This window comes from Epinephelus fuscoguttatus, linkage group LG18 (genome assembly GCF_011397635.1).
Source record: "Epinephelus fuscoguttatus linkage group LG18, E.fuscoguttatus.final_Chr_v1".
NCBI classification, from domain to species: Eukaryota; Metazoa; Chordata; class Actinopteri; order Perciformes; family Serranidae; genus Epinephelus; species Epinephelus fuscoguttatus.
Genome location: NC_064769.1, coordinates 15,074,161 through 15,088,644, shown reverse-complemented (window position 1 = coordinate 15,088,644; position 14,484 = coordinate 15,074,161). Strand labels below are relative to the sequence as shown.

Here is a 14,484-nt window from a genome sequence, read left to right as displayed (position 1 = left end):
GCATCCTGCTTTACCTTAGTGCTTTCTCTTTCTGCAGAGGAAACTTCACAGTTCCGAAGTTACCAGAGTCTAATATGGGATTTGGCGTGCTGGGAGTGTTCCTGGGGCTGCTCCTAGAGGTCTCCACCCATGGACCCCACGCTGTGCCCCGAACCTCTTGGAGACACCAAGGTAAGCCTCAATGTCATATATATACATTATATAAGTAAATAATTCAAAATAATAAGACAAAATACAAGAAAGAGAGGAAGTTTGTATACCCTGTGTCCTTTATACAGTAAATCCCATCCTTACAAATCTAAACCACTTCTTGTAGAACCTCTGTGCTGATTTAAATTGAAACTTTGCTCGAGTCACTGAGACTCTGCGGGCACTCAGTTTGGGAAGTCATACTTGTTAGTCTTATTTGGTATTCATCATCTTGCACAACCTTAAAACAAGAAACAAGAGATGCTGATGCAATGTTCAGTTTCACCACTGGCAATGCATAAAGAGCGAAGCATTCACACTGTTTAGATAGATCTTTGTAATACCTCAAACTCTCGGTTCACGCATAGAAAGCTCAGCGACACCTGCTTTCTTATAAGTATCTCAGGCTAACCTCAGTGTCACCACAGGTCTCAAGTGAGAGCATTTAGGCGTCAGGCAGAAGTTCTGTTTGCATACTGCTGTTTACAGAAATAGCTCCAGCAACTCTGTGGGAACCAGCACAGCTCAAAGTTTCTGCGCTCACTGCAGCACAGTCACTGTTTCAGTCCGTCAGTGAGGGTGTTTGCTTTCATCATTGTGGTGTTTATGTCCAGGCACCTGCAACCCGAACCCACTTGCACCTGGCACAACCAAAGCCAGGCCGGACACAAGCACTCCGCTGGGTTTGCCATCAATCACGACCCGAGAGTCTAGCGAGCCTAACGAGAGATACACTCACGGAACATGTTTCACGTAGAGAGGCAGAAACATGTGTCTCAAACATCTGTCTGAGGGTCTTCACAGTATTCAGAGTTGTGCTTTGGTGGTTTTATCTCCAGGCTTCACCTTTTGTTGACTCAAGGTGCAACTTAAACCTGTACTCGCTGTTTTTTCTGTTGTTTGTTTAGCAGAAACAATCTTCAAACATAATACTGACATAGTTCTGGCCTATAAAGTTGTTATGATGGAGAGGGAGCAACATTAGCATTCATTTGGGGTCTGCTTGTTTTTGGCCGCCTCATTCATATAAGTCCAATATTCACTCTCCTTTTTAGCTCTGCTTTGGTCTCCATTAACTCTGCCTCCACTATGATCACCAGCTAGTCACTAACCGTGTCTGTCTGCTGCTGGGTGCTGAACAAGCCCCCAGGAACAGCACGGATTTTAAAGCCAATTTGACATAGTGGCCAAACTGTGGAGTTACAACTTCTGGGTCAGTAATGTGTTAATGTGTGGCTGAAAATACTTTTTCCCAGAGACTTACGTTGTGAAAGAGACGTTTGTTCATCAATTGATACATTTTTTGAGCATGACAACCCCTAAGAAATGATTTAATTCACTATCGGTATTTTGTCCGTTCAGTCCAATAACATTTCTTAAGTCTAGAAGAGCTACACGATGCAATCACTTTTATCCCCATTCAAATTAATGAAGGTTTAAACCAGAATTTAGCCTCTCGGACAGTGGGAAGTGTCTGGTTTGCTTGTTCTATGGGCCCTGGAAGATCCTGATAATTTCATAACCTTAAAGATCAAGCATGAAAGGTGTGGAGAGAATGATATGCAGCAATGGGCTGTGGGTCGTAGTTGAACCTGGGGCCGCTGCGGCAAGGACATAGCCATGTGTACGTAGCCGCGAGTACATTGAGCACTCACTTTATCATGTGAACTACTGGGCGCCCCGACTTGAGTGATAATTACTCATGGCTTTGTCACTACAAGGGATCCCTTTCATATTATAGACAGTCATTTGATCTGTCGTTAATGTAAAAATATTGACTACGGCAGCTTTAAGTTAAATTCTCAAACTCTCTTCAAAACCTGGCATATTTAAGTTTTGGTTGTTCTGGATATGGATCATGTGATACCATCCAATGTTTTTGTGCTCAGATTTAGATCTGATGGAGTTTTCAGAGCCTGACATCTTCAACTACTCCACCTTGTTGCTGAGTGAGAAAAGAGATGCACTCTACGTGGGAGCCAGGGAGGCCATCTTTGAGCTCAGCAAGAAGAATGTGACCGTCAAAAACAACAAGGTATCAAAATACCAATATTGTGAACAGAATATTGTGAGAGAAAAAAAATCATTGTTAAATTTTAATTATCTTTCTTTTTTCTTTTTGCCATTATAAGGTTCAGTGGACGGTTGCAGAAAACCCCATGATGATGTGCACGCAAAAAGGAAAATCAAAAGAGGTTAGTTCAGTTATTCATATGTTAATTTAGTTTATCTGTCTTAACCTATGTGTTATAAATTAACAGTCAAACAATAAAATATCAATTTGTTCTTAATTTATCAATTGTTGCGTTCCAGAGGGATTGTCTAAACTACATTCGAGTGCTCCAAGTTGTAGACGACGAGCGGCTGTATGTCTGCGGCACGCACGCCTTTCAACCTCAGTGTGACTACTTGGTGAGTCAATGCTCAGTCCCACTAATACACATGTGCTCGGGCTCGCCAGTCATCACAGCAACCTTGAACTGAAATGTAACTCCTCTTTCAGAACCTCGCTGACTTTTCTCTGAGCGGTCGACCTGAAGACGGCCGGGGAAAGTGCTCCTTTGACCCCTCACAAAGCTTTACTACTGTCATGGTTGGTAAGTCGAAGCCAGTTTTATGTCATTTCACAAAGAGCTCTTTTGGTCGGCAGCCCTGCGGTAAAATGCATAATAATCCCCAATAATCTCTTGGGGTTTTTTTGGAAAATGGACTGGCTAGACAATAATTTTAATTTTATTTTATTCCCTGTTTTTCTCTCAGATGGAGCGCTGTACTCAGGGACAGCTTATAACTTCTTAGGCAGTGAACCAATTATTTCCAGATACTCTCCTTCCCAGTCCCTGCTGCGGACAGAGTACTCCACATCATGGCTCAATGGTGAGTTAGGACAATATGTGAAAAATGAACATTTTGAATTAATGTAAACTAGTGCAGTGCCTGTTCACAATGTGCCTGTTTGGGACAGGCCTCGAGCTTTCCCGAGAACAGCTCATCCAAACAACTTCACGCTCAACACTGTGCTTCCTTGGGTCCTGAGCATTACACGTGCCATGACATTGTCACGTCCCCTAGCAATGCTTGAGTGTACGTGTCATTTGGGTGCAAAAGCTCACACAAACATTCATCTGTGTTTTTAATGTACTGCAGCAAGTGACAGAGCGAGCTGCGCCCAGCATGCCGTTCAGTGGTATGACAGCTAATAGGGCTCCTCTCCCACAGCACAGCATGTACTTCTGGAACACTTCTAATGTATTGCTCATAAATATGTCCCATAGATCTCGAGCGCATCTACAGATGGCTCATATAGCGCCGCTAAGCTAGCTAATGTTACACCTCGGCCAAGGAGGACGCACTTAATGTTTACATCATCTGTCCCGACCATGAGCCTCTCGTCCATGAGTAGATGCATGCTTCCCTCTGTGCAATGATACGCTTGGCGGGTGTAGCTCAGTAGAAAGATACATTTCAACATGGAACTGCTCACAGTCTGTGAGTCTGTGGATTATTTTGAGTAACACTTGAGTCATGATTTCTAGAAAGAGACATTGCTGTTGAGTGTTGCAAATGTATTTTTTCGGTGCTTTGAGCACCATGAGGCGAGCGCCATTTAGTTCCATTATATTAGACAGAAGGCAGACATCATACAGCCGGTATCTCCAACAATTGGCAAATCACACCAAAACAATCTAGACTGATAAATAGCACAACAGGAAAGAGGAAAAATATGTATTTTTGATTTCGTGGTGAACTGTCCCTTTAAGACATCCTACTGTGCAAGCATTTGCTCACATACACAAGTAATATTACTGAGTGTGATTGTCACTTTAACCAGTTAAAATGACATAACGCTACAGACAGCAGGTCATATCAGCGGCCACTACTTAAGGTTAATTCTGTGAGTAACTTAATATCAGGCCAAAATGAAATAGTTTAAATTGTGTATGAGGTAACAGATACTCCACTCTGAAACACCACTGTACAACTGCGAGTGGATTTAACTGATAGATCTCATCATCATCTTCTCGTGTCACGTCGGTTTCGGGGCTCAAATTCTACAGTTAAACTTTCGTTCATATCACATCAATAATTGAAGCTTATACACTTAATATTTCTGAACCTTTGGACCAATGGTAATTGGTTCAAGCAGCTCATGAAAAATAAGGTGTGTCAAATTAAGGGGTCTACAGCTGTCATCAGAGTGTCAGATACATATTTAATCAACATTTGGGTCAGTGAATGTATCAGATCAGACTTTGTACTCCGTATTAAGGGAGCTGGATCAAAAAAACTGGATCATGCCATCCCTTGTGTCTTATTTTTAAGGTACAAAAGAAGTTTCTAAAGGTTTCTACTGAATTATGTGCAATAGCACCCTTAGGAGCAGGAATATAATGAGGCTTTTACAATAACAGATCAATCATCCGACTCTTCTTTCAGATACCCCCTTTCACCAATACATTTCTCTCTCCTCTCTGCTTTCCTTGCAGAGCCCAGTTTTGTTTTTGCCGACGTGATCAGTGAGGGGAGAAACCGAATCGACGGCGAAGATGATAAAATCTACTACTTTTTCACCGAGGTGTCAGTGGAGTACGAATTCTTTGGCAAGCTGCTGATCCCCAGGGTGGCGCGCGTCTGTAAGGTCAGTACACGTCACGTACCATCTGCACATACCAGCAGCATCCCTCTTTAGCCCTCATCCACCTGCTGTCTGTGTGCGCGTGTATTCTCTGTGTATATCCCTCTGTCCCCCTCCGTCTATTATCTTATATCTCTTTTCTTATATCATGATTCAGATCAACTACAGTTAGTAAGTTATGAGTGCCCTGCCAACATAGACTTATAAGACACCAAAAACATGGTTGCAGCAGTGAAACATTTGTCAAAAAAACAACTTTTGTCTTCTCCCAAGGTTTAAAAAATATAGTATGCCACAAAATAGCTTCCCATAAGTGTTTTTTAATAATCCGTTAAATCATTTTATAAATAGTTTTATTAATTGAATCAGTATATAATTAACACAAAAACATGAAGGATTTCTTCAGTCTTACCTAAATCACATAATCAACAGAGCATTTGTTCCCTAAAACTACCTACACCTGAAGCACTTCTTGCTTTGAGCGAAAGGTAATAACTGAACACAGCTCAGGGAAAAAAAAAAAGAAGATTTTGAAAAGTGTTCCCCCTCATCCCCAGTGGAAATTACACCCTCACACACCCTCACACACGCTCATACGCCTGCCAATTCCTCTCCCTCCCTCTTCTCATTTCTTTTTCCTTCAGCCTCTTTCATCTCCCTCTCTCCACAATGTGATAAAGATAAAGCTCTTGTCCACAGGGTGACCTCGGGGGACAGCGCACTCTGCAGAAGAAATGGACGTCCTTCCTAAAAGCCAAGCTGGTGTGCTCCATGCCCGAGCTCAACTTTGTTTTCAACGTGGTACATGACGTCTTCATCCTGAAGGGGGCAGACTGGAAGGACACAGTCATCTACGGGGTCTTCACCTCTCAGTGGTCAGTGACTCGGGAGGGATCAGTATTTGTCTGAAAAGGAGGGATATTTCAATGTAATGCAGGTCCCTAAATGTACTATTCTCCCCTCCCCCACATCCTTGTCCGCCAGGGGTAATGTCGGCTTGTCAGCAGTGTGTGCTTACAACATGACAGCTGTGGAAGAGGTCTTCTCCAAGGGCAAGTACATGCAGAAGGCCACAGTGGAGCAGTCCCACACCAAGTGGGTGCGATACAACGGCATGACTCCTTCTCCACGTCCTGGAGCAGTAAGTGCACTTTAAGGCAGCTCCAATGATTAGGACTGAGCTCAGTGTAAATGTTTTGTGTAGTCCGAGACCAGGAAATGCTTTATTTAGCCAGGATATGAAAGAAAATGAATAAATTGGATGTGAACATACTTTCCAATAATTATTTGATGTCTCCTGTCTGCCTTCAGTGTATTAACAACCAGATGCGACAGCAGAACATCAGCAGCTCTCTCCACCTGCCAGACAAGACCCTCCAGTTTGTTAAGGACCACCCCTTGCTGGAGGATCCCGTCCTGCCCATCGGCAACGGGCCTCGCCTCATCACCAAAGACGTCAATTACACTCAGATTGTCGTGGAGAGGGTCCGCGCGCTTGACAAGAACATTTATGATGTCATCTTCACTGGAACAGGTAACAACACGTCAGTTATTAATCCAAGTTATCCTCCTGTTTAAATGTTTATTAAATAGATTTTATTATTTTATTGCAGTCTCTGGAACATGTAAATATTAAGAAGAGTTTATCAACCATACATTATTTTTATGAATTAGTCGGTGATCTGTTCAGTACATACTTTTAAAATGCTCTCCCATAGTGTAATTCACCTCTATTATGATTAATTTTAGTCCAACATTTGTTTATTTTACAGTATGTAAAGTCGAAGATGTTGTGACTTTTTACCATTTACTTTTACTACTTAGAAAAATTTGAAATTGATACTGTTACAAATAAGGCTGTCCTCATCAAGTTAATTAGCTCCTGATGCTGATCTTATAGCACTGGTGTGCAGATATAGTGCCCCCATGTAATATTTATTCTAGTCAGCAGTTCTTGATGTATGTAATTAAAGAGCTTTGTGTTACAAAAAAAGCTGCCTGCATCACAACTGTTTTATATGGTTTTTTTTTTTTTTAAATTAAATTACAAAGTAGACGATATTTAAAGATACTGTAAATATTCAAACAAATAAAAACGCATTAAATGTAAATCACAAATCCTCTCAGAGGAGCTGCCTTTTCATAATACAAGTTGCGTTTAAAGGTGTCAAACTCTGGAAATGAAGAGATAGAAAGTGGCCGATGGACAGTTTTAATGTTACAGTTCAAAATAATTGTACACTTTTTAAAAGCCATGTCTCAACAGCAAAACATGGCTACAACAAATCTTTATTGATCCATATCCCTCATAAATAATTAAATTTGTTTGTAAAACTAAAATAATGGAGTAAAAAAATAGAAACTGTCTCCAAAAAAGATGCAAATAAATAAATTTATATATAGGGCAAACAAGCCTGCATAAAGTGCTGCATAAACAAAATAAGAAAAACAAGGCAAGTGTTAGGAGAACTGCTGCATCAAGCTGCCTGCCGCTTAACACCTGGCAGTAGTGCGTCTGTTTACACCGCCAATGACAGCTGGCATAGATGGAGAATGATGTGGGTAAACAAACAAGGGAAAGAAGCTGATCAGAAGCTGATGACATTCGGCTGTGTGGACGGATCACTCAGTACATCCCGTGTTGTAATCTTTTGTTTTGAAGAGGCCCATTTCTAGCTTCTCTCTCGACTAAATGTCATTTTACCATTCTCACCTTTCAGATAAGGGAGTCCTGCACAAGTCGGTGGTGTATGAAGGAGACGTGCACATTGTGGAGGAGGTCCAGCTCCTGAAGAACTCTGAGTCCATCAAGAACTTGCTGCTGTCCTCTGAGGTCAGTGACTTTACTCTGTTAGTAACTGTTTAAAGAGACACTGTGGCTCAATAGAAAATGTGTTTTGAGCTCAGCAGATACAAACTGCACCCAGACAGGCAGTGTGTCTGTGTTTGTAGTTTTATTTTAAGTGTTTAAGAGAGGTGTTGATTCAACTGTGTGATTATTTTGGAGGATTTAGTTTGTGGTGCTGCTGACTGTGTGGTATTTTCCACAGAGGTGTTTTGTTATTTACCCTCACGCACATTTGCAAGTGTCTTTGCATGTTTTTCTGATGTGCTCACTCTGCTGTGAAAAAGCTTACGATAGTAAGTTACAAGAAAGATGGCATGACTGTTAAAAAGCACAAACAGCAGATGAGACAACACGTTTATCTCTACTGTGGTGTGTTTGTGGTTATCTGGAGTTCGCATTACAGCTTCTGCAGATGGCAATTTGCTGATTTAAATTTTTTTTAAGTTATTTGTAGACTTGTATATGATTAAGGGTTCATCTTTGGGAACTGAGTAAAATTCCAAAGTGATCTGTAAGTGTATTTCTTTTGTTTTTGTCATGTTAACAACCTTGTGCTTCCACAGACACGCTCCCTGTACGCTGGTTCAGACTCGGGTGTAGTCCAGTCCCCCACAGCCTTCTGCGGCCGCTATCTGTCCTGCGCCGACTGTGTCCTGGCTCGAGACCCGTACTGCGCCTGGGACCCTCACACTGCTGCCTGTGTCAATATCTTTGACGCTCCCAGCCAACGGCTTAGGTAACTCACTATCAAGCTTTTCTACATACCGGTGCTCCACTCATGCATTATCACACTGGCTAGCGAAAGCAAAACCACCGTGGAGTGACATCTTTACTGATAGGCCATCCTGTTTGACCTGACTGTCTCACGCTCATTTCAAAGTGTTTGCATATTTTAGATCGCCATGAAAATAAAGCTTGTTTGTTTTTCCAGGAAGCTAATCCAGAGCCTGAATGGTGACGCAGACAAGTGTCCCTCAGGTAAGGTTCAACACGCTCATATACAGCTTAATAAAGACGCTTTATAACATGGACAATGAAAGGAAAAAGTGGGCAATGTCAGTGCTTAGTAGACACTGATTATGGTGTGTTTTCAGGCCAAACTTTAACTGCCCAAAAGTCATTATTTCCTCTCTGTTTTGTAGCGTCACGTCTGTCTTTGAAGGACTACCAGCGTGTCTCAGTGAAACTAGGGAGCTCCGCTGAGCTGCCGTGCCTGGTGCACTCCAATCTGGCCCAGGTGATGTGGAAATCCAACGGCTCTGCTCTCACCGAGGCCTCTCGCTTCCACCTCATAGGTGAAAATGGTCTCCTTATTTACAGCGTGGCTCCAGAGGATCAAGGTCACTACGAGTGCTGGTCAGTGGAATGGGCCCCCGCCGCTGGAAAGAACTTCAGCCGCCTCCTGGCTGGATACGTCCTGACTCTGGATCTGCCGCCCAGAGCCCCTCACCAGGCGGGCCACGTGACCACCACCCTCGGCAGCCGGGAGCCGTCTAGCACACACGCAGCTGAAGGTAATGGTAAGACAGACAGAGCCCTACTAACGTCGGCCCTCGCCCCTCCCAGCTTCACAGCCACAGTCCAATTCACCTCCCCACCCCAAACTGACTCATCACTAACCCCGCCACCCAGCAGCACAATCAAGTTCCAACCAAAGCCGCACCTTCCCTCAAGCTCCAACGCTCCCCGCCCAGACAGCAGGGACCCAGCGGCTGAGTATTTGCAACACAACAACAGCACCGCCCTCCTCTTCCTCTTCCTCCTGTTTTTCCTCCTCTTCCTGGCTGCGTTGGCGTACAACTGCTACATGCAGTATCTTCCAGCTCCATGCCTGCGGGTGCGAGCCGCTCTGTTGGGCAGTCACAAGAGCGCCCATCAGCCCGAGTACCTGGCCTGTGAGGCAGGTCTGATGGAAGCATCCGCAACTGACAAAATTAACATGACGGAGCAGCCGACGCAGAATGGCAGCCAGACCACTCAGAACCTCCGGGCGCTCCGCGACACCGGGTACGAGACTGAGCCGGAGTGTGGCAACGGCGGGATCCCCTCTCACACTTTCGGAGACGACAGCCCGTCCCAGGAGAAACCCTTCGATGTGGACTGTGAATCTCAGCCCATTCAGTTTGCAGATGCAGACGAGCCTTACTGCTAGCCAGACGCCTCTGATCTGCTCGTTCTTCTCAACATAGAGACTATTTATGGGGGGGGTCACACTCTTGCTGCATCTTCCCACGACTCACAAGTAAATGGTTTCCTCTATATGAAAGTATGTTCAGTGTACAGCATCACATAATAATCATCACAAAGCTTAAATCAGGCGTCCCGCTTGCCTGTAGAGATTTATCTCCTGTTGTCTGATTTCTGGCTTATGATGATAAAGCAAAAAACTATATTCACAGAAGCTGCACCCTCTCAGCTTAGTCCAGCAAGAAAAGCTATTTCTTAAATTCCAAATTGGAAACATTGTTTACCAAATTGGTAAGTTACCTTGATGTTTTCCAAATTGGAGTCGTGTTTTTTTGTACAGCCTGGGTTAAAAATAATCTCTTGAAGCTTATCTTATTTCAAAGCAACGTGTCAGCTATTGGACTTTGGGTGAATGCTTCAACGTTACAGTAATTTCTCAGGGAAGATTTGCTCAGTACGTTCTAGCCTAGCTTTGTGCAGTGTTGCCATCTGCACCACCTGGTATGTGGGCCTTAATCTCACCCAGCGAGGTGGCGATGTGGGGTTTGAAGGTCACGGAAAGAGAAGGGGACAAGCAACGACTTGCATGATTAGAAAAATGCTGGAATAAATCAAACCACTGTCTCGTGTAGAGTCGTCTTTGAGTGACAGTGTTGACTTTGTCTGTATTTAATTTTGCTTTCCTTCCTGTAAAGTCGACATTCCTATATGGATACAACTCTGATGGTCCTGTGTATTAACCTGTACTAGTCATCTTCCCTTACGTTGTCTATTAATAACGGAAATATGTGCGGTATGACGTGATGCTTGGTATCAATCATCAAGTTTTTTCTGAAACAGCCCTGGAAACAATCTTTTTTATCATTATTTTTAATCAAACCTTCAGTTGTAGAACATTTTCAGAGGATTATTATTTAAGATGAGTCACATTTGTGGAAATATCATTTTGTCTATTGTGTAAGTAATTGTTATCATCTTCATTTGTTTTATTTATTGCAGTAGGTTATTTTTTTTTTTAAGTCCATTAGTCTCCCTCTTTTCTGTGTTGCATGTTGCCCCTTCTTTAGATTTCCCATTTTCCTCAATACTCTCTTTTCCCATCACTCCCTCCCTCACAGCCTCCTCTCCTGTCGACACTTCATCTTCCCTGTCCTCTGGAACTCCCTCTGCCCTCCCTTCCTCCTCTTCCTCTTCTTCCACCTCTTCCTCCGCCAAGCCCCACAGTGTCGGGGCGCGGGAGGCAGAGGTGAGACTGTTGCCTCCCCTGCTGAAGGACCAGGCCTGGGGGGTTCACGCCCAGGAGGCCTTCCTGCTCTTCTGTCTCGCCTTGGGTGAGTGGTGTCTGTGACTCAGCTCCTGAACTGGAAATCGATTCCTTCTCACTTTTTAACCTTCCCCTTTTTCACTCTCTCCTCTCTGCATGTTGCATGTTACCATTTCCCAACATGAACTAACCGGGAGTGTGTGTGTGTGTGTGTGTGTGTGTCTAAAACAAGCCTGCTTTGCTTCAAGGCGTCTGACTCATGGAGAACTGTTCATCTCCGTTTTAGGTGTCACATAAGATACCTTAATGAGTGAATGTTTAAAAAGATAAGTTTCGATATTGAACTGTCGACCTCTCGGTGGTCTCACAGTTCTCAATTCTATGTAATGAAAGGTACAGTTTTGTGTATAGTATTATGTAACAGCGGTCTGACGTGAAACATGTAAAATTTCGAAGTGGGTCCTTTTTTTTTATCCAGGGTGTTACTGTAAGCTCAAATGTCTTACATCTCAATACTTTATCTGGATCATTTTTTGTGCCTGTAAACAAGTGTAAATATATTTGTATATTTGGGAAAAATACCATTTGAAGATGTACATAAATCTAGGGGACATTTTGGGACTATTGCTCTTGGTAGGGAGGCTAAATAAATCTTGTCAAATGTTTTCAACACTGGTTTGTTTTCTTAAATGTTTGACTCCAGTCATCATCATTACGTAGTGAGGATAACAGCGAAAGGGACAATAAAAAAAGCTACTGTATGTGACGGAAAGTTGAGGATCCTGTTGCAAAATACCGGAGGTGTGGACTCAAGTCACACTTGAGTCACAAATTTGATGACTGTGACCAAAAAAAGCCTTGCAACTCAGCTTGCACCACACCAATGACTCGTGACTTCACTTGGACTTGAGCTTTTTGATTTGAAAATACTTGATACCTTCCACTTTTTTATGTTTAAGTTCAGTCACCCTTATTAAACAAAAAATGTACTAAGTTAAAGTATGCATGATTTTTGCAAATTTCATATCTTATTCTTTTGTTAAAATGACATTACATTCAGTGAAGAGTGCATTATGACTTGTTTTGGACTCGAAACCCAAAGATGAGGACTTGGGGCTAACTCGGAACTTGCCTGTCTTGACTTGGGACATAAGTGCAAAGACTTGAGACTTATTTGTTGTGACTTAGAAAACAATGAGTTGGTCCCACATCTGGCAAATACTGAAAACATATGCAAAAAAAAAAAGTTTAAAAATTGGTAATCTTACAAAGGCTGCAACAATTAGTTGACTAATCAATGACTAATCGACTATTAAAATAATCGTTGACTGTTTTAGTAGTCAACTAATCGGTTTGAGTCATTTTTTATAGAAAAGTACTATAAAAGAACCCCAAAGTACTCTTATTGCAGCTTCTTACATATTGGCAGCATTACACACTCTCCCATGATGGTGAACTACTAACCTCTCGTGAGTACGAGACAAGATATTAGATGACATAATTTTCGGGTTTGAGAGAGACAGACTGACATTTTTCAACTTTCCAACACATTTTTCGATAAAATGATTAGTCGACTAATCGAAGAAATAATCGACAGATTAGTCGACAATGAAAATAATTGTTAGTTGCAGCCCTAATGCACCGCTCAGTAAATCTGGCTTCATCAGCAACTCCACCTTGTAGAAGATGCACTGAATAACAGCTGAGATCAGACATTATGCACACTTGTACACTGCATGTTTATTTAGTCGCCTCTAGAGCTTATTGCTGAAACTCGAACTCCACAAATGGATCTCAGGCAAGTATTCCTATCTCATGTACAGTACGTCTATGTGACCATCGGGGGGGTCAACATGAAGTCCTGTTCTGTCCCTCAGGTCCCAGTGATGTCCACATTCACTGGCTAATAAACGGGCACACTCTGGACACCCCCATAATGGAGTACCGCCTGCCGCTGGGTCAGAGGGAGGTTCTAGTGAGCAGCTGGCTCCGAGAGGGGCCGCTGATCAAGGACGCTCGTTACCACTGTGTCGCAGAGGCCAGCACAGGAAATGACATATCTGAGATTGACCTTCACCTCACTATTGGAGGTATCTGCACGTGATGCTTGTATGGCTCTGAAAATGTGTGTAGAACTTTATGGACACATCTACCTTGACAATAAGTATTTTCAGTATTGAAACCTATTATGTCTCCAATGTGAGATATACTTTGAGTAATGCATGTAGAGGGTTAATACAGTGCCTGGGATTAGTTGCCATTATTTCAGTAAAAGACGTTGTTATTTGACAGATGAGGAGAGCATTCCTACCAGGGATTTGAACCAGTGGAGAGGTGCGCTCACAGAGCACGAACAACTGCTAAAGAGATGGGAAAAGGCCTGGGTAGGTCTGTGTTCGTGCATGTGAGTGTGTTTTCTCACAACTTTATAATAGTTATTGTGCAGTCGCCTGGGTAGACTTACATCATGGGCACCAGTTTTAACCTGCTCTGCATGTTTGGCTGTAGGCGAGTGGTTTGAACCCTCAGTGCCAGTTTGTTTTCCAGATGATCTTTACTTAACAGTGTTTTCTACGGTCTGAATAAGGTGTTTATCAGAGTTACTACACTAAATTACCAGCTGTTCCTGCAGCTTTTTTGTTAACTGCAATTACATTTAACTACATTTTGTGTTCAACATGATCTATTAACCATATCCAGCTAACTGTGTTACAGATAACTAAAGATTACTAATATCTCACAAGGCTTCTGACTAAAATATTGAATGTCTTAAGGGGAGCAGGTCATCATTAGATCAATCTACAGTAGATTTTAATTCACAATTAATTATCGTGTTTTTTTCTATTTAGATTTTATTTTCTATAACTTAAACATTAAAGGGGATTCTGTCTCCATAGTTATAATGTTTCGTCATCCATCTGTACCTGTAGCTGTAAAGGCCTGGAGAAACATGCATAAAAGTTTAATTCAGTTCAGTTCAATTCAATTGTATGTATATGTAGAAAGGTAGAAATTTCAGGAAGAGCAACTGAAGAGGGATCCCTCTTCCAGGACGGACAGACGTGCAACAGATTTCGTGTGTGCAGAACAGATCAACATAAATAATTTACAGTGATCCACATGACCAAATGATGCATAAAGAGACAGATGCAGAGAGAGATGCAGGGCAAACAGTGAGGACAATAGCTACAATAACACTGGTTTTAGTTTACAGACTCAGATCCAGTCTCTCTTTGTTTCATTTGAATGCAGATCTACTACTGCAATGCAAGCTCCCTCCCTGCAAAGCAGTTTCCAAGTGGTAAACTAGCTTAAAGGGACACTTTCACCCCAAAAATATTCTTCCATTTTTTTCCATCT

At 42.5% G+C, this 14,484-nt stretch overlaps 1 protein-coding gene across 4 annotated transcripts in view; it reads left to right on the top strand.

Annotated features, from left to right (window-relative positions):
- sema4d (sema domain, immunoglobulin domain (Ig), transmembrane domain (TM) and short cytoplasmic domain, (semaphorin) 4D) overlaps positions 1 to 14,484 on the top strand; it is a 50,447-nt gene that overhangs the window by 34,564 nt on the left and 1,399 nt on the right. For 3 of the 4 annotated variants that reach the window (XM_049603444.1, XM_049603445.1, XM_049603446.1), the window contains 14 exons: positions 38 to 171; positions 2,079 to 2,224; positions 2,322 to 2,384; positions 2,503 to 2,601; positions 2,693 to 2,786; positions 2,950 to 3,066; positions 4,677 to 4,828; positions 5,525 to 5,700; positions 5,810 to 5,966; positions 6,137 to 6,359; positions 7,546 to 7,658; positions 8,237 to 8,409; positions 8,605 to 8,651; positions 8,816 to 11,120. In XM_049603444.1, the coding sequence (XP_049459401.1) occupies positions 75 to 171; positions 2,079 to 2,224; positions 2,322 to 2,384; positions 2,503 to 2,601; positions 2,693 to 2,786; positions 2,950 to 3,066; positions 4,677 to 4,828; positions 5,525 to 5,700; positions 5,810 to 5,966; positions 6,137 to 6,359; positions 7,546 to 7,658; positions 8,237 to 8,409; positions 8,605 to 8,651; positions 8,816 to 9,825 (2,667 nt within the window). In that variant the 5' untranslated portion in view covers positions 38 to 74 and the 3' untranslated portion in view covers positions 9,826 to 11,120. Of the gene's footprint in view, positions 1 to 37; positions 172 to 2,078; positions 2,225 to 2,321; positions 2,385 to 2,502; positions 2,602 to 2,692; positions 2,787 to 2,949; positions 3,067 to 4,676; positions 4,829 to 5,524; positions 5,701 to 5,809; positions 5,967 to 6,136; positions 6,360 to 7,545; positions 7,659 to 8,236; positions 8,410 to 8,604; positions 8,652 to 8,815; positions 11,192 to 13,001; positions 13,215 to 13,416; positions 13,509 to 14,484 lie in introns of those variants that run through there. The other variant, XM_049603447.1, reaches the window with a different exon arrangement.